The following is a 27324-nucleotide window of genomic DNA, read 5'->3' as shown; positions in this document are numbered from 1 at the left end:
GAAAGATTCCAAATTCCCAGAAGTCATTTTTTATTTTACTCTCAACTCACCCATTATTGGAAGAGTGAAACACGCACACCACAATTTTTTCTTAAAACAAACTCTCTAGACCTGGTAATACAATCTAAATACTACCCCATTAAGAAAATATATGCATGTCTAAACAACACGTCTCTCCCACCGATGGCGAAATCCTCGGTTCTAAAGTGGAGGAAACACATACTGGATCAAGACCTATACGATAAAATAATACAGGGACACCTAACGGTTAGGAAGTGCACTACTAATGAAATATGGAGGGAGACCCAGTTCCGAATAATCCATAAGGCATATTATGCCTTTGACTTCTTCCACAAAATAAAAGCAGGCAGTCCATACCTGACGGCATGTCCAAAATGCAACCTACCAGGAGCGGACTTGTATCACTGTCTATGGATGTGTACACCAATCTCTGTGTTTTGGAAGAAGGTGATTGCTCTTTTGTCAGGGATTGTAGGAACTGAGTTGCCGCTCCAGCATTGGTTGTGTTTATTCGGCTATTGGGAAGCGGACTTACCAATTCCCAGGACTAGGTGGCTATGGCTACAAATGTGTCTTCTCCTAGCTAGGAGGGCATTGATGAAGGACTGGCTGTCCCCTGATCCTCCTCACCTGAAACACCTAGAGGAGACATTGAAAACAATAATGTGGCAGGAGAGATTGGAAGCTATACTAGAGGGGGATAAAACCACGACTAGATTTTTCGACCGATGGAGTTCCTTTATATCAGCTCAATTTAAGGCCGTCATGATACACAGAATAGTTCTCCCCTTCAGGTACTCGAGATGGTATTTGGAGGGGGAACTAGCGGGCTCCCTAGGCTGTCTAGCTCTCTCACCAGAACCCACAGGAACTACTTCAAATGAAGATGATAGCCAGAATGTCAGGGGCTAGGGAAGAAGGTAATAAAGTGAGCCCACTCTGAGGGAATGGGCAGGCTCAGTACGAGTAAAAATGTATGGAAAATATTCGACTGAGTGGTGATCTGCTGGAATGGAGTGATCAAGTGGAGAGGATGCCAGAGGAACATATGGGGCGCCCAGGGAGAGGAGAAGCTGAGGAAGTAGGTGAGTTTATGATGATAACAATGAATCTAGGTAAAATGTTCAAATAGAGACTAGTTGACTGTCTCATTGTCTCCTTGGATAAGTTAGGTGGCGACCAAGCGGTAGATGTTCCTTAGGGGACAGCACCCTAAGATATAGAGAAGGATGGAGGGGAAGACAGTACAGCAAAGAAAAGGGGGGAGGGAGAGCGAGTGGGCGCCAAGATGGGCCACTTGCTCTTGCCCGAGCCACCCTAGAACACTCCTCTATTAAATACAATGATGGAGATACCACGCAGTATAAACCCTACCGCGGGGTCGCACTACAAAATGTACCTTAGGATAGGATATACAATGTTCAATAGATCCAGCAGGATTATGTATATGCGAAGTTGTTGGAAAAAAGAAAAATGGAAAACTGTTGATGATGCCATGCAAAACATGTTGTAAACATTCCTTGAAATTGTCAACACAATAAAATGTTTTTGAAAAAAAAAAGATGGTGTGTAAATTAAATGCACAGACTAATTAAAATTGAATAAAGACTCTTTTCTTTGAATGTTGACTTTCAACTGCTGACTTGTTTTTTGAAGATGCGTGATCTACGGTTATGAACCTCTTTTTTGTATTATAGTTAAATGGCTTACTGCCCCGAAAAAACAGGCAACCATCGCTACTGGTTTATGATGTGAACCTGTGTTATATTCATTGCTTATTGAGGCAGACGGAGCCTTTTCTGAGTACCAGTGACTCCCACTTCATGCACAACATCGGGCTACAGGTCGAGTGGGTTTCCAGTGCTGTTAGTTGTAAATGGCTTTTAAATTATCTTAATAATGTGACTTAAAAAATGACTATAGCTTTACTTTAATGTAGATTTGACACTCAAACTCTTGTTTGCCTCCACTGCCATTGGTCCCTTTAGATATAACAATATTTTAGAACATAAAATACTGAAAGTATGGGTTAACAGTGTAAACAAAAATGGAGAACCATGGACCCTCAAACAGGGACGGATTTCCCACAAGGCCAACCAAGGCCCGGCCTTGGGGCAGCAGGGAGTAGAGGGGCAGCAGGGGTGTAGAATTCCTGTCTCCCGACGCCTGGGACATGCAGTTCCAGGTGGGTTGTTGTTTTCTACATTTAGCTCTGCTTTGGGCAAGCAAAGCTAAATGTACAGCGGGAAAGCCGCCGCTTGTTTTGTACAAGTGGGGGGGGGGGCGCATTGAGGAACCTGACCTTGGGGCAGCAGAGAAAGTAAATCCAACCCTTCCACTTTAAAGAGGTGAATCTCGTTAAATATGGAGATGCTTCTAGCTGCTACTAAGTCATAAGTGTTCCAGATAACTTGCACTTGAGTTAAGTGTTTCCTCTTCATGAAAATGCAGCTATAAGTTCTCACTTTGAAAGTGTGATATTTCATACAAACTCTTGTCTGGCTGGAACTTTTGTTTTTCCATTTCCCCAGTTCGCTTTTGGCAGCAGGCAGATACTGAGCAATTTTTGTTGCCAAACACCTGAATTGCGGTTTTCATCTTGAATTACAATCCTAATTAGGGTTCAGAAGGTGTAAATCTACACAAGACTGATGCCCTTCCTCGCTCGCGACCTGCCAAATCTAAGCAATGCTCAACTTTGGATGACCGAATTGCATACATGGCCCGGAGCGATTCCTGTATATCACTATAAGTTAGCAGAGGAGAGAGCGGAATTCCTATGAATTTAAAGAGTTTATGTCAGGGCAGTCAAAGTGTATTTACATTATTTATATTTAAAGACTCTTATTTTGCCTATACAGGGCAAAGGGACAGAGTCTCTTTAAAGCCCACCCATTGACCCATTTATTCTCTAGTTCACAGCCACCGCACAATACTATTGGGACTGATGTATAAATCTTCTAACCAGCATATAGTTGAGCAAATGCCATTCACACGGCAGTATCAACACTAGATCGGACTGAGAAGTGTTTAAATTTCCTATGCTGCTTGGCTCCATTTAGTGGCAGTAATGCCATACGAATGACATTTGCCCAGCTATACATTCGGTAGAAGATTTTTGAATCAGACCCATAGTATTGTATGGTGACTGCAAAGGAGAGTATAAATGGGAAGAATGATAAATCAGCCCCATGTGTAATTTTCAAGTCAGATGCTGTTGGAGCATACTCAGGGTTGATTCTGTTGCCCCTGTATCCTGTGATAGTATTTGGGTCTGGTCACTGGCCACTTAGACTGGAGCATTGCATTGCAAAGCAAATGTTGCTCTATACCCAGAAGCAACAAGGTATTTTGTGGCAGCTGTGACTGGGGAAGGAGTGCTGGGGAAAGCGCTGCAAAGCTGAGTATAACTGCATAGGCTAGTTGGAGTGGTGGCCTTTCAAGAGACTCTATCACTTTTCCCCGAATGGGAAGAGTGGCAGACCATATCCCTGACCAGTGTTGATAGGGTAATGGGAAATGCCCCTATATTTGTTTTCTACATTTAGCCCTACATTTATCTTGAAGATGCATTGGGTTGCATTGATGGGGTTATGGATAATGTCTTACAAAATATGCTTAGATGATATCAGTGGACACGACACAATGGTTTTGATAAGCTGGCCATATAGTTAGAATAGTTAGATTTCTCTCCTTCATGGTCTTAACAAAAAATCTATATATTTCCCCATTCATGCTAAACGGTATGGATGTGTGAATCTCCCCTGCTGGCTATAGTACCAAAATAACCAACAGTGATCGGATTGGCTAAACTCTGTTTGCCCAACAAGCTTCCTTCGATTTTTCAGTTGAACGTTGTCAAGCCTGGTGGTTCCTGTGATTTGGCCAAAATTCTAACATTATATGGCCAGCTCTAGCAGTGTTCCTAGCTCTTTATAAAGTGATAGGATGCTTTCTGTAGAACACAAGTCCAGCCAACCCACAGCTGAGATCTTCCCGTGCTTGAAAACATGATGGGATCTTTCAAAACATTGACAGTTGCCTGGCCAATACTGCGGTGAATTGTTCTGGTTTTCATTTCTTTCTCACAGCAGAACCATTTAACATGTTGTAACATTTGGCATAATATTTCATGTGAAAGGAGAGTTGGAGTAATATTGTGTTTTCTTAATATTCAGTTGTATTTTAAGCCCTGCTGTTTTTAAAGGGTCAGCACAGCCCATTTTTTTAGATTTTGGTGGACGTTTAAGAGGATCCAACTCTCCAGCTATAAATAAAATATTCCTTTTGAGTTGACTGACATTGTAAGGGGTATTACAAGATGCTTTGATTTAGCTTATAGTATAAATGTCCCCTATTGTTTTTTTATATAGAACCAAACAAACCATTCTGTATTGATCACACAAAGCTATTTTGTATGCTGCTGTAACAATCACTCACTCTGCTGCAGCCCTACTGACAGATGTCTAATATGCATAAAATAATTATTATAATTGATTTATGTAGCACCACCATCCTCTGTAGCACTGCTTGAAAAAAAAGAAATACAAGTAACATAATAGGATAAAAACATTGAGAAATACCTCAAATATTTGGAATGAGAACTGTGCCTTAAAAACTCACTGTAGAAAATAAAGACGTAAGGACGATTTGGGAGAAGTAACATTGCTGTAGATAATAGTACACTGATAGGAGACAACAACAAAGGCCAGATTGTGGCAAAGAGAAGATGTGGATCAAGGTCACAAGAGGTAGGGTTTAAGGGTGTGTTTAAAGACTTGGGGGGTCAGTGAGTCCCTGACAGCATGTAGAAAGGCATTCAAGAGGTAGGGAACCACGCAAGAGGAGTTTTGGAGGTTGAAATGAGAAGTGGTGACTATGAAGTTAGAAAGATGTGAATGGAACAAAGCTTCTCTAACTGAGAAGCTCAATGGATGTGCCAGGGTCTTCTACATTGTATTCTGTTGTCATTGGTGGACCACAACAGAATGAGAGAGATGATAAGAACTTGAGAATGTGTGGAGAAGATAATTAGCTGAAATGTGGCATTCATAACTGGATTATGATTAGTTTATGTCGGTCTGTCTATCTATTCATTTCTTTGGTGGTCAGTGAGTACCTGACAGCAAGTAGAAAGGCGTTCAAGAGGTAAGGAACAGCGCAAGAGGAGTTTTGGAGGTTGAAATGAGAAGTGGTGACCATGAAGGTAGAAAGATGTGAATGGAGCAAAGCTTCTCCAAATGAGAAGCTCAATGGATGTGCCAGGGTTTTCTACACTGTATTCTGTTGTCATTGGTGGACCACTACAGAGAATAATAGAGAGATGATAAGAACTCGGGAATGTGTGGAGAAGATAATTAGCTGAAATGTAGACTATAATTCATCTGTCCACCTATCCATCTAATTTCAAGTCACAGTAGAAAAACATAATTGCACTTAATAGAAGTCAATGCAGGCAAATATATTATATCGATTGGAGCTCAGGTAAGTTGTCCATGCCATCAAGACTGCACTGTTTCTTTCTCCATGTTCATCTGTAGAACCATTGGCTGGATGCTACCTTCACCTGTGGGAAGTAATGGGAACCCTTGGTCTGGAAGCTATCAGCATATGTTCACACACACACGCACAGGTTTTGTGATTGGCAGCACGCTACTGTACCTACTGCCTGGTGCTAGCATGGCCACCCACAGTGCTCATGGGACTTGTGGTTTCAGCAAGAAGTTGCACTTCATTGGGAAATGACATGCAAGCCCTGCTAAATTCCACTCAAATAAATAGCAAATGTTTAACATTTTGAGAAGCCCGTTCGTCTTGTCAGTGGTTGTTTATTACTCTGACTGCAAGAAAATGGAATCCCTTCTAGTCATACTGCACTGAGACTTCCAGTCCATGGTACTAATACCAAAGTTATCTTCTTACTCAAAAGTCATTATAAAGCAGAATACTGAGCTGATTTCTCATTTCACTGGGAAAAGAGTACACAGGGAACACAATTATTCATACAGGCAGACCACAGTCCCAACAGGAACCTTTCAAATTACTCAAGCGCTTCACACAATGTTCTGCTAGAGGCAAAATAATTGACTTTCAAGCACATTCTTGTAAAGGGAATGATGATTCACGAATTCACATATTACCTCAAGCACAGCAATTCTCACCTTTTATAATGTTTTGTCATCTGCGTTATTGTTGCTCAGGTTGTTTATACCATGTAAAAGCTTTGTTAAAGGGCACGTCTACATGAAATTGTTATTTCCATTGAATTTCCCACCTATATCTTCCTGGACATCAGGTGGCAAGACCTCTGTGTGTCAAGTTAATCATTCTACCACCTAGCGTGCCTGTAGAAAAGGTGCTCCCTTAGGTTGCTGTATTCTCTATTATTTTATATTGCTGGGAATGCAGTGTGAGAAGTGAGATTTCCCCCACTAGGATCTGCAATGACTCTAACAGGTAGTACAACCAAGAATTCTGCCAGGTAGTGGCAAGCAGTTAAGTGTATTACTTACCCCTTTTTTTCCAGCACGGCCACTTCTTTTCTGCTTTGTGTAATTGCTCAAAATATTCTCATCACACTTGTTCCTGGACAATGCCAAGTAAGAGGGTAGCTGTAACAACTAACAACTACCAACAAGTTGACTGGCATCAGCATGGATAAAAGTATATGTTGCCAGCACACCATGGGTACGTAATCAATAGTTCAAATGTTTATTAAAAGCGATCATATCACAATTAATGCAGATGCACCATTTTGAGGCCAAGCTGGACGTCTTTTTCTGGCATGTCGAAGAGGTCTTGCATGGCCTGAAAAGGTTTCTTGGACTATTGATCTATGATTTGCTGGCAACATATATTCTCATCTTATGTTCTAGATTGCTGGGCATTAGTTTAACATGTCTGGGTAGTACCACATGGTGGTGGGAGGAACAGTGCTACATTAAAAAGACTGCCCAAGTCCGTATGGTAAACTTTAACAGTACATGGTGATGTGTGGAGCAATATCTTTTTACATTGTATTAACCTGATTTGACCATAGGGCAAAACATGCAGTCTTGGCTAATCCACAAAAACATATAATTGTCTTATCTACACTTTTATCTCTTAGCTAAAATGTAAATAGCAGAGTGTATTACACATTGGCACAGGAACAGGGGTAGTTGAGGTTCATAAAAGACCCCTTCCTCTGTGAGGCTCATAAGGTTTACATAGCCATATCTAAACACCCTCACCCCAGTATTTTGGGCAAGTGTGTGGTGAAATAACTTATTCAGGAACAGAAAGAACATATAGAGCAATAAGAGACAGGGTATTAGGTAGGGATATAGCATTATAAGGGTTGGGGGTTTTACGTAAAAAAGGAAGTAATATGGAGTAAGAATGTTATCTCTATGGGGAGTCATAGTGGTTGGATACTTTACATCAGAAATGGTGGGTATGGATTGAATCTTAGGGATCCTGGCACATATCTTGCACCCAAGTGTGTCAAGCTACTCCAATGGACACCAACACATTGGGCAAGTACAATTATATTGGCTGTACCTCAGAACCCTGTTTAAAATTCAAACCTCCCAGAAGTTGTAAAATGAGTGCAGATAATGTCTAAACCAACTGGAAGGGACTGTTTAGGATAAAGCTACACACTCAACATGGCCAGACATATGTTTTCTGAGTGTTCATGATGTTGGCATTGAATGTATTTATATAAATAAACTGCTGAAAAGAATTACAAGAATCTCTTGTAAGACTGACTTCACGCAGACTAAAGGAAAAAATGTTCAAAGACATAAAGATGGGAATAATGAAAGCAGCATAAAATGAACAACAAAAACCCACCCAAGAGACATTGAGCAGATGTTTCTTGGTAATGTATGCAAAACTAATACTTTCACTTACAGTTGGGCATGAGTTTTACTGACATGAAAGTAATCCTAATCACAGATACTGTACATAGACTGGCAGTTAGATGGATTACCATTGTTTTCTGCAGTATAATTTTTTTTACATATCTTTTATAGAAGCCTTAAAGCTGGTCACATGACATGGTGGGTCCTCTTCCCTTTTACTCTTCTCCCAGCAGTGGGCGGTCCTCTGATGAGTCAGATAGTATTGATGGCAGGATCACGTCAGTGTTGCCCTCTGCATTAATACACTAACAAAGAAGGGCATCGAGGTAACGTCCCCCTTAGTTGGGCGTCACTTCTCTGGGCATCATTCAACCTGGAATTCTGAGAACATCTTGTGGTGAAAAGGAAGTACTGCATGGGGGTAGTTCCTGATTTTGGGTGAATATTGTAACCTGAGATGCTTTTTTGCTTCTGGTGAAACAAAATAATGCATGGAGTTGGTCTTTAGATTATGTCAGGCAAGAGGGGATTGAAATGGAAGCCTTGCACTGGGGAGTGCTAGTGGGAATGAGCATCAAGCAGTTCTGTTTGGAACATACATTTCTACATTACTATTATAGATCAGAGCTGAATCCAGGCACTGATCAGGTAGGGGGTCTTGCATTGGTTCCATTTACGCCATGATGCCAGCTCCCTAATAGGTCCTATATTCCTACAGCTTCCCACAGAACTGCAGTTTTTCCTTATTTCCCAGCCAGCTACCCTTGAGATCCCAGGCATAGCTTAGCTGATATAGCTATTGCATCACCCTGGCACGTAACACAAACACTGTACCCCATTAACAACTCTGTAATATACTTATGGCATGTCTGGCAATGAGAACTTGGCGCCTGATGACTACGACATGCATTCATTCAAGCAATAACAAGCCATTGGCAGCTCAGCATTTTTCTTGATCAGCTCAAATAATTAAATAACAACAGCGTTAAATAATTACATTAACAAGGCACTGCTGTTTGATATCATGCAGCAATGAGACGATGAAATGTTTGTTTTACAAAATTACAGCGCTAATTTTAGTAAAACAATAACTTATGAGAAAAGTGGACCCTTGCGGAGAGCAATAGAAGAGCAGAAAGAGACTAGATGAGATCTCAGAATTCATCAGCAGATCTCCATTGGTAAAAACTGGTATTGCAGTTTACCAGTTCAGAATGATGCTTGTTGATACAATGCAATGTAAAAATTAGAAGGGAAAGAACATGGCTACAGGAAAGACCAGTCCGTGTTATTACTCAGAGGAGCCCAAAAAAAAAGGCATATGCTCCTTCCAAAAATACCTTTAAGAGAAGCACATGGAATAAAGTCATCCATAAATGGGCAGAACTGTTGTCTGTTATGACGAGAGGTTCCAAAAATGTTATCTTTCGGTGGTGTAGGGAAGCAGCTTGCAGCTGTAGCAATCACCATGTCTGGCCTTTACCACCTAATTCATTGTGAACATTTCAACATCCTAGGATACAGTTAAAGCTGGGACAAGGTGCTAAGGAGCTCAAAATAAGGAAGTCAGCTGCACCAAATATTACTATTATGTATCTTCATAAAACAAATTTGAATATATGGGTGAAACTCTAAAGCCTTCTAATACCAGCACTGATCAAAGCTAATATGCTGAAAATGCCAATATGAGGTGTGCCCTACTCTACAAAAAATTGTTTGTTCTGTAAAGCTGAATGCAAATATCCTGAGAAGCGAAAGAGACCCAATCATTTTCAGAGCTGGGAACAATGATGTTACAATAACTAGAGGGAGTAGGAGCAACATTGAAAGTGGAATTTTTAGTATTTTTACACATCTACCTGAATACATTCCTAGCAAGTCACAATATACAGCAACATTCTGATTTCTCAAAAAAAAAAAATGCACATTTGATCTCTCCTCCTCATGTATAGTGCAGGGCCCTACTTTCCATCTTGCCTTGAATTGTATTGTCATTGTAATGTCTTCCTTATATTGTAAAGCGCTCCGCAAACTGTTGGCGCTATATAAATCCTATATAATAATAATCATCATCATCTCTAAAAAGCAGCCATTGAGATGTTGCCTAGGCTAAGAGAATGCCATCAGACTGGTGGATGCATTGCCTCTGTCTACTCTCCCCCAGTGATCACTGGAACTGTACACTGTAACAAATCACAAGGTGAGAGGCTGTAGCAAGGACTGCTCTGTATCATACCTTTGTGAACACACCCAACAACTGCACAGGCAAAAGGATTTATTGACCGTGTCATCTCTAGGCCAGCATCTAAGTCCAGAATGTAGATTCTGAGCCAGGATAAGGCTGGGACAAAGATGGCCATCCTTCTGGAGAAAATAGTGTATGAAGACAGTGCCAAGGGGTGCCCTGTGATCTCAGTGAGAGGTAATAATTGCTTTTTTTTATTTTATTTATTACAGGCATGTATACAGCACTAGCAATGTATGCAGCACTTGACATATATTGTACATGCACTCAAGGAACTTACAGTCTAAGGTACCTATCTCACATAAATACACACACACATACTAGGGCTGATTTAGACAGGAGCCAATTGACCTACCAGCATGTATTTGGAGTGTGGGAAGAAACAGCGAGAACACCATGCAAGCACAGGGAGAACATGCAAACTCCATGCAGGTGGTGTCCTGGTTGGGATTCAAACCGGGGACCCTGGTGCTCATAAGTGTTACATATTACATAGCATGTGTGCATTTAGCATATGAAAATATATCTCATGCTAGGTCAACTTTATGGTTCTGAATTACAAATCCTCCACCCAGCATTTAGCTGGGTGAATGCCATTCGTACAACACTACTGACACTAGATGGCGCTGAGAAGCATAGGCATTTCATATGCTCCTCTGCTCCATCTAGTGAATGTAGAGCTCTGCAAATTGCATTTTCCCAACTATACCTTGGGAAGGATATTTATAAATCAGTCCCATAAGACAAGTTTGGGATTACCCAGTATGGCACTTGTAGGCATCTTTAGGTAGAATTCCTCCAAAAAAGATCAACTCTGGACATTGCCAGTCCTGCAGTGTATCATAATTAACTCCACTGCTGGTCTCCGCTGGTGGAAGTATGATTCATTTGGAGGTGTGCAGCTGATTATATATGACAGCTGCTTAACAGGTGTTTTCTATCACAAGCACACATTGCAGGCCAGCCTGTGAAGTTTACATACCTCGGGGCGCTCCTTGCCATGGGCCTGTCACTAGTAATTCTTTACTGAGGCAGCGTGGGTCTCTGACAAATCCTTTGAAATCTGTCCTGTAAGCCCTAGCAAAGCCTATATACAGTTTGCAGTGTGGGAAAAGAAAATGGAATTGTGATGTAGATGTAGACATGTTTGATGATAATATAAATGCAGAGGAACAGCTCTAGGCCCTCCAACATGACCCACTCCAGTAGCAGCAAAGCACTCCTCTTCTGATCATCTCTGCATTTCACATTGCATTCACCTTAGCTAAGTTTAAAAACTCTTCGAAGGGTTTTGTTAAAAGTCAGGTTAGTGTTTTATGAAATGCAGAGAGACTATTAGGAGCAGGGTGCTTTGTAGCTACTAGAGTGGGCCATGTCGGATTGTCTTCAAGTCTAGCCATGTCTATAAAAGCACTTTAGGGAGAATTTAGGGAGGATGTTCACCTGTATGCTAGCTTTTCCAGGCTGCGTAAAGGAGAACTATGAGGGGAGTGAAAAACACTCAGCCTCCTAGTTTGAGCCGATGTGTGACAATAAAACTGTCAAACGTCGGCTCTCTGCAGGGACAGGATCGAGAAGTGAGCGAGTGACGGTATGTGTTCGCTCACTTCCCGATCCTGTCCCTGCAGAGAGCCATGACTGTCACTCACTGCTGACTGGCGGAACGGATGGGGGAGGGGGCGGGTACAGCTGGCTCTGCCTCTGGATAGGCGGAGCCAGCTGTCAATCACGCAGCTGGGTGGATCTCGACAGTAAGGTCGGTATCCGTCCCAGCTGTGGCGCTCTCAGTATACCGCGAGCTGTAGCTCGCGGTATACTGAGCTTGGGGTCAAGGGAGGATGCTAGTTTGTGTCCTCCCTTGACCCTTATGAGAACTATGGGGAAAAGCACTGAGCCCATAGTTCTCCTTTAAGGTTAGAACCATTGTATGTTTGATACATAAACAGGTACTTTGGGTGGTACAAGACTACAGAGTCTTACTGTGCATGCACAGTCCACCCATCATTATTGTGGTCAGCTTCATGAACATCTGTGATACATGTCTAGTGCTTATGTACCATAGATAATGGAGGACAATGGTCCAGACCAAACAGCCCTCTAAAGCCACCCTGTCAGGTTAAAAAAAATCCAGATGAAAGGTCCCTGTAATAGAAGATACTTACCTTTCTGGTGCCTGTGTCTCCTATCTTCCCTCCATTTCAGAGCTGCAGCCCCCATATGACTCTGACAACTGACACGTCCAGGAGTGGTTCCGTCCTCTAACCCCTATGTCACTGCTGTGTCCTATAAAGACCCAAATGAATGCTTAAAGTGTTAACAAAACCCTAACATTTCATTAGCATTTCTAGCAGCTGACCTGGGTGCTTACCTTGTTTGCTGCTTTATCTACTTTCTAAGCTTTAATCTCTTTATAACTCAGCAGGGCTGAAGGTCATTGTCCCAGGTTTTTCTTTCTCTTCTGGGTTCCAATGGCGCCACCCTTGCATGGAGACCATAAGCGTAGCTTAGCAGGTCCCAACAAGCACAGGCAGTCAGAGAGGACTATATAGGCAGCACATTTGCAGTGGCAGATTGAATCATTGGACATATAGTCCTGAACAAGGGGATGGAGAGTCCCACAAGACTGTATGAAGCCCCCTAATAGAGACCTGGGCCAATGCTCAACACAAAAAGCAGCAGTTCAGATCGCCAGTGGTCAGACACGCTTCCTGCACATTGCTCCAAACAACATTACTCAGGCTCCCTAAAGCTCCTTTAAGCATCCTGACTGTGTTACAGTAATTAAAATTAAAGGTTTACATGAGTTTCAATTATAAATAATCACTAAATAAAACCAATGAATGCTTTAACCTTTTCCCATGTAATGAAAAAGCAGCTTTATCCAGGATTTATAACCTTAAAAGATTTTGTGTCTGCACCCACCTCCTCCTCTACATCAACCTGATTGGCAAAAAAGCTTACAAGGCTGAATAGTGTAAATGTAATTGCACTATGGGCATTGAGCATTTTTCTGCGTTTCAGACCTACTCAGCTATAAATGGGTAAGTAACAGTTTATAGTTATTCCTTGACATAAACTATACAGAGTAAGATAAATTTCCCACTTGCGCAGTTGTCACTGGAACAGGCGTCCCCATTTGTAAGATTTACCCTCACCTCTTGTTCTGGTGATAACTGTAACATTTTGGATTCCCCATCACTTTCTGTTTCACTGTTAATGGATACCAGGACAGGCATAGACGGTAAATCTCCCTAGAAGCAACGTGGACAGCAATAAAACCTAGACAGGAGTTCGAACCCATCCCTACCCTATCCACATTTTTTTTTAAGTTTGGGCTTTACATACACTTAATTTAAAAACAGTTAAAAAGTTTGATTGGAAAAAAACTGTTATATAAAATAACAAAAAAATATTTTGTTTTGGCCTTTCCCATCAGCGTATTCAGGAACAGGAATTTCATTAGAAAACAATGCCAATGAAAAGTTTTATGTGTCTATAAAATATGTAAAAACTATTTATTTGGAAAATTAGTCATAGGGTTGTTCTCACGTTATGTGTCAGATATAGAAGCTGTTAAATTTGGTCTTGGCAAGATTGGGTACAAGGACTGAGGATGGAGAACTTGACAGATGACACAAAGGACCAATGCACTTCGCTATGGGGCCCTTGGACAGTCTTTATAGGATTTCTGGCTTTTAAAGACCTTTCCTCCTCTTAGGGTGGGAGAAACCATGGCCTATGACTCTTGATTGTAAAAGCATATCTGTAAAAGCATATAAGTCAAGGCAACTGGACTTTACAGATATACCATGACCTGGATGAATGAGAATCTTCACAGACAGATTGTAAAAGCAGTAATGTTGTGGATTGAGACCCGGGGCATCTGTATCAACCCAGGGAGTGGACACCATACTGCCACCGCATATGGTCTTCTTACACCATGGGACGCTACCCCTCCATATGTTCCTTTCTCTTGCATTCCCCATCTTTGACCTGACCATTTTTCTTTCATCATTCTCATTACTTCTATATTATCCTTACTGTGGTGTGAGGTCATCAAATTGGCCCATATAACGGATATGGAGAGGTCTGAAAATGTTGTAACTCTACAGAACATTTAGTGCCTGCTTCACATTGGTTGTTATTTTGTATTAAGTGTTCGAACTTATGTTTTATGCCATGATTGGATGGTGGTCTGAATAGTATGTAAAAAAAAATTTGCCTGGACATTGATGACCTCTGGTCATAAAGCAGCCTTTCTCAACCAGGGTGCAATCTGGTTTCCTCAGGGGTGCCTTGAAATTTTCGCACAGTACAATGCCTTTATATTGTGCAAACAGGCTGGCCGCCAGCACCATGGAAATTCATTCTGCTAATCCAGGGAGAGTGAGATCCATCCAGAAAGGGATGGAAGTTTGCCTTCTTCCAGGCCTGCTCTGTCTTCAGCTCTCTGCCATGCTGCCACAGCTATGGTTCTCGATGTGCCACAATGAACGTCTGATGTGAAGGTAGGCTCCTAGTGTGAGAGGGGGCATATGATGTGAAAGAAAGGAAGCTTCTAATGTGAAGGGGGGCTCCTGATTTGAAGAGGGAACTGTGATGTTTAGGGGGGACTCCATACTTTTTTGCGTTCTATCACAGATAAAGGTCTACTTTGGATTTTGGAGGGGCCACACATATTTTTTACATTTTAGACTGGGGTACCTTAAAATTCTGCATACTTTTCAAGGGAACCGTGACTGCAAAAAGATTGTGAAACACTGTGTTAGAGCATCGTGAAGTAGACATGCATAATAGCATGGGCCACGCGTTATAACACTCTTGATGGCAGCCTTAGCTCTGTGTAACAACTTTCATCAGAGAGGAAAATGTATTCTTTCCTTAAGATCAGATGACCCAGGGGTCTCTGCACATATTAGGGGTGACCCAAAGACACATAATCACTTCCCAGTCTGACCATTATGGCCTGGATCAGGGGGAAATCACCCCTATGAGGTATCTTTAGGCCATAACCTTAAATCAGTTGAGGAATACATGAAGGTGAAGCAGATGAGACTGCTCAATGTCTAAGTAATCTAGCATTTAGACACTGACAAGATGCCTGAGTAGACTCCTGTCAAGCGAGTGCTGGAAGACTGACATCTCAAATACACCTCTGTATAAACAACATTCATCCTTCAATTTAGATGGAAATTTTATTGAAATCCCCAGCAGGATTTGGATCTAGCTGATTTCTGAGCATCTCCAGACCGTCTTCAGGGAGGAACTGTATACTTAATGTTTATAGTTTAATACTTTTAGTTTCACTGGCATTAAAAGTAATTTGCCTCGTTAACTTCTCCCATTAAGCTCTTCAATTTAATAGCTAGCTTGTGAGTCATGTAAGTGAGGCTTTTGGACAGATTCCTATAGCGAGAAGGTTCTGCTGGTCTCTGTCTTCTTGCCATAACTGGTAATGAGAGGGGTGGTGGCTGGCTGGAAACAATGGGGATTACGCTAGCCAATGCAGTGTAAAATGGAGATTAAGGCTGCATATATTATGGATGGCATCCTGTAAGTGTTACGTTTGGAAGCACATGTTGTCTTTAAGGTTACCATGTTACTAGGCAGTTTTGATGAGTACCCTTAGGGCACATTGTGGTTTGTGCTAGTCTACAAAGGCTAAGTGGTGAGCTTAATGACTATTGTACAAGAGAGCTGGTAACTCACTGCTATCTAATCAGCTCTCCCAGTTTATGACAGTGAAATTACGGTCCTTCTCTGGTCCAAGATATAAGAATACATTGTTAAAACATTGATTGCTCAAGGAAAAGGTGTGGCAAATAAGAGCAAGCAGATGTTTTAGAGTAGAACTTCAGTTTCTGTTAAAAAGTTTAAAATATTTAGCTTAGCACTTGTTAACATAAAAAAACAGCTTTTGCTGCAATATTCACCTTTAATCCAATACTGTCTTCTCTTTTAGGCTGAATGATAGCCATTGTTGTTAAACCCATTTGCTGAGAGCCAAGGCTGTCATGGACATATCCGATGGGGTGCGTCCTCACATTTGCCTGGGACAGTACTGCTGCACTGAATAGCGGTGACACGTCATTATGAGAGCGCCATTCAGTGCAGGAGCAAGGATTGGAGTAAAAAAGGAAGTGCCCATGATGCCACCGGACACTTGGAAAAATGGTATGTATACTTTCAATTAAAAAAGGAAAATGTGCGAGGATGAGGGGCTTAGGGGTTTGGGAGGAGTCCATTAACAACTTCCCCACACATACATATGTGTCAGCAAGGCAGGTGGGCTTGAATGTTAGTTGGATGTCTATATGATCCAGCCAGCCCACTGTTTTGTACTGAGAGCGTGCTAACTTGCGTGCTCCCTGCAGAGTGACTGAGCTTTAACAAACAGCTCCTGGCCACTGTTAATGATTGGGCGTCATTGAGATGGGCTCCTCATCATGTGACTGCTGTGACAGCCAATCGCAGTGGCCACGTGATCAGGAAGCCTGCCTCCCGATGTTAAAAACCCCTTAAAGGGCTAGTGGGAGCAGGAGACAAAGGGTTAAAGCTGGAGTTTTGCTTTAAAGGAAACTTATTTTGAAAGAAAATTGGATACTGCCATTGCTGAACTCTTCATCCGAAAAAGTCAGTTGCCTTTGTATCATGTTGACCATTTTAGTTTAATTCTTTAGTCACTAATCTGGATGTATATGCAGATGAGGACTTGTGGTTCATACGGTAACATTGCACAGTGTTTTTACAACTAATCAGCTTCTCTTTTTAATTTTCAAAGCTTAACTGAACAAACTTGAAAAGAAAAGCTGGTTACTATGGACAACTGTTTCAGATTCTGTCTACTCCAGTTTTGATAAATCCCCCCAGTTGAGGGTCAGCATAAGAGCCAGTCAAGTAGCATTTTGAGGAGTTCACCAATGGTAGCCCCTGTGGTCCTCTCGTGACAGGGGTGCTATAAGAAAATGTCAGAGATGATTCAGAGATAAGCTGGCCATACTCCAGTAGAATTTTGTTTGAAAAAAAAAATTTTTGGATGGAAAAAGTATGGAAAGTATGGAAACTTTTTCTCTAACACAATTCTAACAGTGAATGTGTTTTTTCCGATCGAGTAATTTAAACAGCCCCGATGCTGGCGACGTACACTGTACGTCGTCAGTCACGAAGGGGTTAATTTCAAAATCAGATGGTAAAACCAAAGAGATTTATGTATGATCAATAACAATATATTGTATGGCCATCTTTAATCAATGGTGACTGCAAAGCCAATAACAACTTGTTTAACCTTAGGGCTTTAACGAGGATGCATAGCCACAATTGGAGGATGAAGGAAAAAGAGGTTTATTTTGAAAATGTGTAGAGGGTTCTTTATGGTCTAAGAACCAGAAATGTGGAACTCCCTTGCCCAGGTGGTGGTATGAAAGTATTGACATGTTCAAAAAGCTTCTAGATGTCTTCCTTGCTGAGCACGATATACAAGGATATGTATAATTAATCATCATAATAATCATCATAATAATAATGTAAAAAAAAACGATACCCATGTATACATACTGTATGTTGGACTGGATGAAGCTGTGGCTTTTCCAACTTTATCTACAATGTACCTATATGTAACTATGGTTGGCAAGGGTTGTATTGTCTTGTGTATCTGCTTCCATTAGTTCACCAAAGATCAGTGGTTTCTCCTGCCGACCTTCATGTAATATACTATGTCCTATAGTGATGTGGGACCAGGAGGTTGACACTTCCAGAAGTGTCATTTCTGAACAGACTTCATAGGAAGATATCTCATCAAGGGAGCAGTCTATGTCACAGGTAGTAAAGGCAAGTATTTATTATCTTCTTCTACTTGGCCATTTTCAATTTTCATGGTGGTATTAACTGATCTTTTTAAAGGCTTTCAGTCTTCAGCCTTGTGCTTTCATGTGGTTCTCTGTAAATCCTAATAGTTTGATAATTCACAGCAGAGGGTACACTAGTTATTAAATAATGGTCATACAATAAAACAATAGGTCTAAAGAGAGTGTGACCAGGGTACCAAATAGATCCAGATTGCATCCTTTCCCTTCAGGCCTCAGATCAAAGTAAGTTCAGAAGCCGACCCAGCCTCTGATGAGGCTCCAAGGCAGAGTCTCCTCTATTAACAGTGAAGAGGAAAGGTGCTAAGCTTTCAAACCATTGTGTAAATTGTAGTTGCATAGCAGCCAATAAAAGTAGCTCTTTGCCTGATATATATACATCCTCACACATCAAAGCAGAGACAGGGCCTCGGGGTCTTATCAAAGCTCTTCTTGCGTGCGCTCATTGATTTTAGTTAAGTTTCAGGTCACCTTTAATTTGATTTGAGGGCTGTAGAGGTCTGAAAAATGATCTAGTGTAGTGGTTCCATAGAAAATAGTTAAGGTGCCATCCCCAGAGGCGTCCAGATCTTTGTAGGTCCCACATGGTGGTCCTACATGTAAAGAATGAACTTCAAGGAAATGGATAGATGCCCTCATTTGCTCACTCATTTATTCCTTCAAAAGTCTTAAAATGATTATTCAACTTAGAAAATACCAGAAATCTGTATTTATTCTGAGCTGAATCAAGCAGATGGGCAAAGGTTGAAGCATTTTAATGCTAAACTTCAGCCTTTGCTTTTGCACAGTTGTACAGACCCTATCCTGAAGAAATTGCTTACTCTGATTTCACTGCGCAGTATTTCACAATGTGCATTAGAAGCTGCAGCAAGTCATACAAAGCCCGCTTAATTTTCTGCTTAGAGAATGTCCAGCATTATCTAGTACTTTCCTCCCTACACACTCCCTGGCCTACCCCTTTCATTCATTGGATTTCTGTTCTTTCAGTCATGGAGGCTCAGCATCACATGTGGGCATTGAATAGGGCAAGGCATTTTGATATTTCTACAACTCCTCCCAAGAGCGTGCCAGTCACTGGTATTTAATTAAACACAAACCGTTTTATTGGCATGTTGAGGAGGGGGAATGGGGGGATGGGGGAGGAAAAATATAAGGAGATTAAACTTCAGCTTTAAAGCCTCTGGGCACATTAAAATAATTAAAATGACTTCCACCTCCTCCTGCTCCCAATGAAGAAAATATTGCTCATTTTTTTTCTGTGGATGGGCTAGCACAAAGTAATAGTCACTCACCAGTCATCCGCTCTCCTGCGTTATCCCATGACCAGTCCTCTGCTCTCCAGGCCTGTCCCATGACCAGTCCTCCACTCTTCAGGGCTGTACCATGACTAGTCCTCTGCTCTCCACAGCTGTCCCATGACCAGTCCTCCGCTCTCCAGTACAGTCCTACAACCAGTCCCCTGCTCTCTAGAAATGTCCCATGACCAGTCCTCCACTCTCCAGTACTGTCCTACAACCAGTGCCCGGCTCTCCAGCGCTGTCCCATGACCAGTCCACCACTCTCCAGTACTGTCCTACAACCCTGCTCTCCAGCGCTGTCCCATGACCAGTCCCCCACTCTCAAGTGCTGTCCTACAACTAGTCCTCTGCACTCTAGAGCTGTCCCATGATCAGTCCTCCTCTCTTTAGAGCTGTCCCCTGACCAGTCCTCTGCTCTCCAGCACCATCCCATGACTAGTCCTCTACTCTACATCTCTGTCCCATGACTAGTCCTCTGCTCTCCAGTGCTGTCCCAGGACCAGCCTTCTGCTCTCCACCACTGTCCCACGACCAGTCCTCTGCTATCCAGCGCTGTCCTACGACCAGCCCTCTGCTCTCCAGCACTGTGCCATGACCAGTCTTCTGCTCTTCAGCGCTGTCCCACGACCAGCCCTCTGCTCTCCAGCAATGTCCCATGCCAAAAACATTTCTTTGTTTTGACTATAGTGGGGAAGGGTTAGAACCTTTGGCAAGGAAGGGATTCTATTTGTTCCTCTATCCAAATATAAATAAATCTGATTGGCGATAGACTTTAGCTTTTGAACCACAATGCTGCCTAATTTTTTACTTGATTTAAAATTGTACTTATATTACCTACAGTAACAGTAAATTCCACGTACTGTCTAATCTCCACTCTTCTCATCTGCCTCATTATGAAATGCTTATCACAGGCTGCCTATGACAGGGAACATTATCTCCCTCCCCAAGGTCACCGTCAAGGGCACAGCATGAGGTGGGGAAGATGCCATTGATTTTGAAGTAACGAGGTTTATATTATAGCAGATGGAATCCAGATTTTGATTTGAAGGACATAAAGTGAGGCTCCCCCGAGGAGGGCAGAGACGTGCCCGGGCCTAGGGCGCAGCTGCCGGCTTAACCCCTTTAGTGCAGAAGGACCGCAATATTACATTTTATTGAAAGCAGAAAATAAAACAATTACTAGAGTTATCAAAAACAGACAAATGAAAGAGGGAATATTAAGAGCAGACAAAGACTCACGTCAATGGATTTTTGAACCAGCAGGGCATGGAAACTAAGTGTACTAATGCTTTATAAACCCAAAACAGCGACATTGCGCAGGAGGAAATCTATATGGAGATGCTCAGTTGCAGTGGAAAAAGTCTATACAGATATTTGTGTCCTTGGGCAACAAATTAACTAGTATCCACCATAATACACAAGAAAGATGTGCCCGTTTCCCATAGTAAAGGGAAAATAGCAGCTACAATCTAACTGACTGCTATAGGCAAAGGAGAACTATTTTATTTTCTACTGTCTTTAGACGCAAAGAAAAGAAATGCTCTGGTGTAGTCAAATGATTAACCTTTCTAACAACTGCCAGTTTCAAGCAGTAGGAAAAAGTAGAGATGAATGCAGTTAGATCTTACTCAATAGTCACTAGTTATTAATAACATGTTGTAAAGAGGAAGTAATGTGCATGAACTTTAAGAACCAGAAGCACACTTTCCTTTGCTAGGGCAGGGGGTTGGCTACCCCAGCTGTGGTGAAACAACAATTCCCATCATGTATCTGGGAGTCATGCCTGTGGCTGTCAGAATCTTAACATGCCTTGCAATGCCCATGGACTTGTAGTTCCACAACAGCCGGAGTGCTAAAACATCCCTACCCCTGTGCTAGGGTATATGACATTACATTTCTTCTGCAGGGTAGCTTTGCTAAGATGTTTGGTCAGATGTTGCAAGCATTAAGGTGGTGCATTCCAGATCTCCATTAAAAGGTAAAGGGTATAACGTGGGTCCTATCAAGCCTTTGAGACCTAACTGAACTCCAAGACAGTACTCAACTTAGGCAGCAGATAGTACCATTCAAATTAATAATAGAACATCTCCAACACTCTAAAAGCCTAGAGAATGGCTGAAACTAAATAAAGTGTATTCATCTGAATCATTACAAATCAGTCTCATTGCATGATGGCTTTTCCCTCAGCTATAATGGTAGGAGATGATGTTAAAATGTCATGTGTCATTTATATTCCAATCCCAAAAGGCAGCTGTTGTATCTGTAAATCTGCTAACAAGCAGACAATTAGATTGAGGCTACTTACTGTCCAGACAGGGTTCACAGACAGTCTGATTCACCCCACATTCCTGTACGACACCCTCTCCAGCTCCGCAGGTTCTGCAGCACTCTCCACCTGTGGTGTATTGTCCTATCGGGCAGTCCTCTGCACCCGCCAACAGCTGAAAAGACAAATAAACACAAGTTATCACTTGAATTCAAATAGGTTACATAGTTCTATGGCATTTAAGAGTGAATGAAGATGAGACAGTGCATCATGAACTTCCTCTAGTCGACTAGGAGCAATCTTTGGGCCTGATGGCTCGGTTCCAGCAGCCATTTAGAAAACAGGGGGCCTTCCAAAGGCCTTCCAGAATGAGGATTCCATGGTAATAAAGACTAAAAAAAATGCCAGGTGATTGTCTCCAGAGTCCAAAAAACCTTTGGACTCTGGAGACAATCACCTGGTGCTGTTTTTTAGTCTTCATTGACTAGGGCATATAGTGGCAGTCTATGTGGCACTCCAGTGAGACCTTGGTGGCCTTTGTGAGGAAGGTCATAAAATACAAAAATAATAAAGGTAAAATTGTCCTATTGAGCTGGAAGGTCTTTCCTTACTGCTGCCCAAACCATGCTACATCCAGCTTAGGGTTTAAGGACAACTGAGCAAAAAATCAATGGGTACCATGGACCAAAATGAGTTTCATAAGAACCAAACAATACACAAATTTCTGAAGCCAGCAAAAAGCAATATTCTACACTGGTTCAACAATTTGCGAAAAAAAACAGATCTTTGTTGAATACAGGTTTCCCTCGGGGTACGTCCACTTCTCTTTAAAGGTACAGGGACACCCCAGAAGACCAGCACAGCTAAATGGGAGCTAAAGACATCCAGTGTGTCCATGTGCACCTTGCTTTAAAAAGCTAGTTATAAATTGATTGGAGCAACTGCCATTTTTGTTTTGCTTTCATCTCCATTAGTGTCTACTGTGTTACCTTATAGCAGCCAATCAGATTAAAACTGCACTGGATAATTACTGTATATTTACTGTATATTAGGGTAATGGTTGAAGTAGGATTTTCAGCTGGAAGATCTCACCACTGGAGGCCCAAAAAATTGAGAACTCAATGTGTGCTTCAGGAACTGTTAATGCTACAACATACAAATACATTTAGGCAATTGTGGCATCAGTGTGGAGAAGGCCCTTTTCTGTTCCAGCACAACATGGCTTGACAAGTTTGGTGTGGAGGAACGTGAGTGTTCTGCACAGAGCCCTGACTTTAACCTTACTGAACATCTTTGGCATGGAATGGAAAGCCCATTTCAAGCCAGATCTTCCCATCAAACATCAGTATCTGACCTCACAAATGCTCTTTTGGCGGAATGGGCACAAATCCCAACAGACAAACTCCAAAATCTTGGGGAAAGCCTTCATAGAAAGGGTGGAGGTTGTTATAGCTGCCCATGGTTTTGGAAAGGGATATCCAATAAGCTTATGTAGGTGTGATGATCAGATGTCCACAAACGTTTGGCCATATTCACTCTAATCTATGCAACTCCAAAGTGAAACAATATGAAAACTAAAAAAGACAAGCCTATTGCAAGCCAAGGCACAGCTGCAAGACCTACAAATGATTCTTTGTAAGAATTAAATGACCTTCCAATTAGGAGGAGGGCATAGCAGCTCGAGAGACTGTCTTTTAGTGATTGAGCCTCATAATAAAGAAGACTAATTTGCCGTGAGAGAAAAGGACAGTTTTCCAATAATCAAGCTGCTCTTTTTCCACACTCAGCATGATAATAAATACTGGCAAATGACTTTTTTAGAGCAGTGGTTTCCAATATCCTTTCCCCTCACCCCGCCTATCTACAGGAACGTCTTCATTGCATCTTCATTAGTGCACAGATGGTGGTACATATGTCATTGGCCACCTGTGCTTATTGTATGTATTTCCATTCTTAATAACCTACGTTGCTGGGGGTCCAGAGGCCTAGGGCTGCACCTTTAATTCAAATGGATGCAGATGCTGCACATGATTAAAATGGAGATGAATTCGTGTGTATGCTATGTGACTGTAGAGTTATTTTTGCTAAAACCCTATGCGTGGCTTAACTCTATGTAACAGAAGACTTGACCACACAAAGTCACTGGACAATCACAGCTGATTGACCCACCTCCTGCCTCTTGCTTACAATACCTAGATAGTTCACTTAATCCCAGAATGCATTATGGCAGTTTGTGTGAAAGCAGCTTTTCAAGGATTTTGGTTTTCACATCGTTCTGTCTGTAAAGGCCATCTTGACTTAAATCTGATATTTCGGTTTTGCTTGGTTAATGGCAAGTTGCATACTTGCAAACTACTCAGGATTTGAGTAGTTTGGCAAACGACAACTGAACAGGGCTGACACCACTCAGTCCTGAGAAATGCTGTGTGGTGATAGTCCACAACAGAACATAGGAGCTGAGTGCCTTTCTGGCAGACCAACAAGAGTGAAGAGAAATAGCCCCTCCTTCTGGGTGTGGGGTACACCTGACTCACTCCTCTTCCTTCCATGTGTCAGTGCTGGTGCTTCATCACTGGTCTTTCAGGCACTCAGTGCTGTCACATGGGAAAGGGGGAGGAGTCCAGTTGTGTGGCCCATAAGCTACTGGGTGAGCCAGTATTTGGTTGAACTTGAAGTGAAGTGTTTTGCCTTGCAAAGGCAAAGCATTGTTGAATTTAAATTGTATGTGAACCATAACTATGAACTTCTCTTATTTGCTTTCTTTTGGTCTGCTATATATACCATTGAAAGTGTTTTGTTATATATGTACAAATAGTAAGTCTTGATCTTGCAGAAATCTTGTGAGCTTGTCAGCATTACCAGCATTACTGAGCTTCCTGACTGATCGCTGCGCCTGTCACACAAGCAGGAACAGGGCCAAGCCTCTTCAGTAACTGGATGGCTGATTGTTTTCTTTCAGGTCCACCTGTTTGCCTTCTAAAGTTGAGCCATTGGGTAGGCTGAACCTGATGTATTATGCTGTGGCACTAGTTGCCCATCAGGTCCACCTCCACTTAGATTGACAGTGGGCAGAGCCTGATGGGTGATGCTGAAAGACTAGTTCCCCATCAAGCAATAAAGGGCACACTGGCACTCTGAAAGTCCTACACGCCAAGTCCTCTTTATTAGCCTGACAGAAAAGGTTTCAGTGCGTAGAGCAACATTTTGGTACACAATCAGGTTCATTCCTCAGGCAAACATAGTTCCCCTTCAGGTCTGCCTCTCTTGTGATTGACAGTAGACAGCAGTCAACGAATTCTATCGCCACTAGCGGGCTTAGAGTCCCAATACTTAACATTGATATCATAGAATATTTTGGGGCAGAACCTGATGGGTGAAGGTGGATTGTTAGTTCTACATCAGGTCCACTCCCCTTTGAAGTGACAATGGTGGGCGTCAACATTTTCCACCTTGGGCGACATCCGCCACCAATATGGCCCTGGGCACATCGATGGGTATTATTCTGTACTTGCAGGGTGCTTAAAGTGATAAAACATGGGGAAATGTGCATGCAATCCAGAGAGGTACTAAATATGTTTCTTTTTATGTTGCCTTGACATACGTTTTAAAGTATAAAGACAACAAGAATAGCTCAAAATTTGCTCTTAGTGAGAGTATATGTTTCCGTTTAAGCAATCTCTGCAGTTAAACATGTTCTTGTACACAGCACTTTCCATCATCCTACACATGCTCAGTGATAAAGTATGGCATGTTTGGTATTATAAACAACAGAATTCCCTTACAGATCATGTATCAATCACTATAACTCCATAAGATGTGGCTGTTTATAAAAAAAAAAGGCAAACTGATAGAATGTTTAGATTCGGAGGAAACTCAATATCTGTCTAGAATGGATTGCCCACCTCACCGGGGCATTTATGGCCATATATAACGGTAAAGTGACCTCTCCTAAAATATACAAAATGCTATCAAGTACACTTTCTGTGGCTGTAATGATCAGGTGTTTTGTGTCCAGATTGTCTATTATTAATGAAAGGCACTTGTTGTTAATTCCCCTATATCAATTAGGCAGTGTAATTGGAATATTCAATATATATATATACAGTTCTGAGTGTTTCCTCATGTGCAGTGACCCTTCGTGGCTGACAAGTCAGAAGTAGTTAGTAAGAACATCGGAGGGGGATTGTTACAGATGTGGTTGCAGTATGAGTAACTTGCAACAATGTCAGGAATATGTAGAATGCATGTCATATGGAATCACATGCTGCTACACTGCTACTATTTAGAGTAGTGGGCCCATACAGAGAAATGCATAGCGAATCACAATGTAGTACAAACGTCTTAAAAAAAAAAGTTTTAGAGATAGTTCCAAAGTGCAGAACTGGCAGATGTCTCTGATTTCCAGTTCCAAGTATTGAAGGTTTGCTTCTGGAAGGTTTGGTGCCATGTGTAGTTGTACCCTGAACCCGCTTTTTTGATTGTTGTCCTCTATGAATGGCCAGCGCCATTCAAATCTGATACAACCATGAACTGACATGAAAAATCACATCCTGAGTACATGTACAAGAGGTGATAGATCATCTGTTAATAACATCCTGTATTGTGAATGGCCCATTTAATCAAGAGCCTGGCTAGTTTTGGAGAGGCTGCTCACATGTAGTAAATCACCTTCAAGTGTGAAGAGAAAAGCAGGAAGAGCTTCACACCAATGATCAAGGAGTTTAGGTTCTCCTTCACCAGGGCTGGTCAGGGTACATGCAATAGAGAACATTACCAAGATAGGGCTTCAGTGTTGTATTATTATTAATATTATACAGGATTTATATAGTGCTTTATAGCGCTTTACAACATAGGGAAGACATTATAGTTACAATACAATTCAAGACACAACGGTAAGGAGCAGAGGCGTCCTGATGCTGGGTGGCACCCGGAGCGGAGACCGGGTGACACCCAGCTGTGACATCATCGTGCATAATTGACGCCTGCCGGTGGCCATCTTACTGATGAGAGAGGAGGGGACGTTCACCCGGCGGGATGAGGTATGCCGCCGGGTCCCCTTCTCTCTCCTGACACTGTTGGGCTCTCAGTCCGTGACCGAGTGCCCGACTTTTCATAGTGGGTGACATCAAAACACCCGGGTGTCACCATTGGAGGGGTGACATCAAATGACTGTCAGTCATTTGGTGTCACCCCTCCAATGGTGACACCCGGGTGCGGGCCGCACCCCCCTTGTGACGCCACTGGTAAGGAGGGCCTACAATTAATTGTATATATATTCTCTTTAATGTATAACATTGAAGTGAATGGACTCAGCAGGATATTACTGAAATGTTGTTCAATCATGAACAGTAGCATCACGTCGCTTAGCAAAGACAAGTTCCTTAACCTCTGAAACATGTTGGCTGTTTTAGTCCATTCTAACATAAACTAATTCAAATCTTCTTTGGACCCCCATGATCATCGGTGCGGCATTCCTACTGTTTTTCTCACAGTTATAATACATCACATAACCAGCACTCTAGGACTTACTAACAGATCAGCATACAGATATCTGCTGAGTTGTAATCAGCAGTAGTATTGCTTTTCACTCTAGAGTCATAACACAGTTCATTTTTTCATGCATTACGTTTGATACATGCTGGGGAGTTTATTACATTCTTGGGGGTGCAAGTGGTCCTTAAGATTCCAGGGAAAGTAGAATACTCTACTGTCCTTGTTGGATTTCTTAATGTTATATTACAGAACATTTAAAGTGAAAGTGTGGGGGGGGGGGGGGGACAGAGGG

General features: G+C 42.0%; 1 protein-coding gene across 1 annotated transcript in view; it reads right to left on the bottom strand.

Annotated features, from left to right (window-relative positions):
• NGFR (nerve growth factor receptor) overlaps window positions 1–27324 on the bottom strand; it is a 77600-nt gene that overhangs the window by 23750 nt on the left and 26526 nt on the right. Inside the window, exon 2 of the mRNA XM_018552732.1 lies at window positions 21579–21714. Coding sequence (XP_018408234.1) covers window positions 21579–21714 — 136 coding nt within the window. The remainder of the gene's footprint in view (window positions 1–21578; window positions 21715–27324) is intronic.

The sequence above is a fragment of the Nanorana parkeri genome, unplaced genomic scaffold (assembly GCF_000935625.1).
Source record: "Nanorana parkeri isolate BGI_ZX_2015 unplaced genomic scaffold, ASM93562v1 scaffold96, whole genome shotgun sequence".
NCBI classification, from domain to species: Eukaryota; Metazoa; Chordata; class Amphibia; order Anura; family Dicroglossidae; genus Nanorana; species Nanorana parkeri.
The sequence above is the reverse complement of the archived record's forward strand: the minus strand, read 5'-3'. Positions and strand labels throughout refer to the sequence as shown.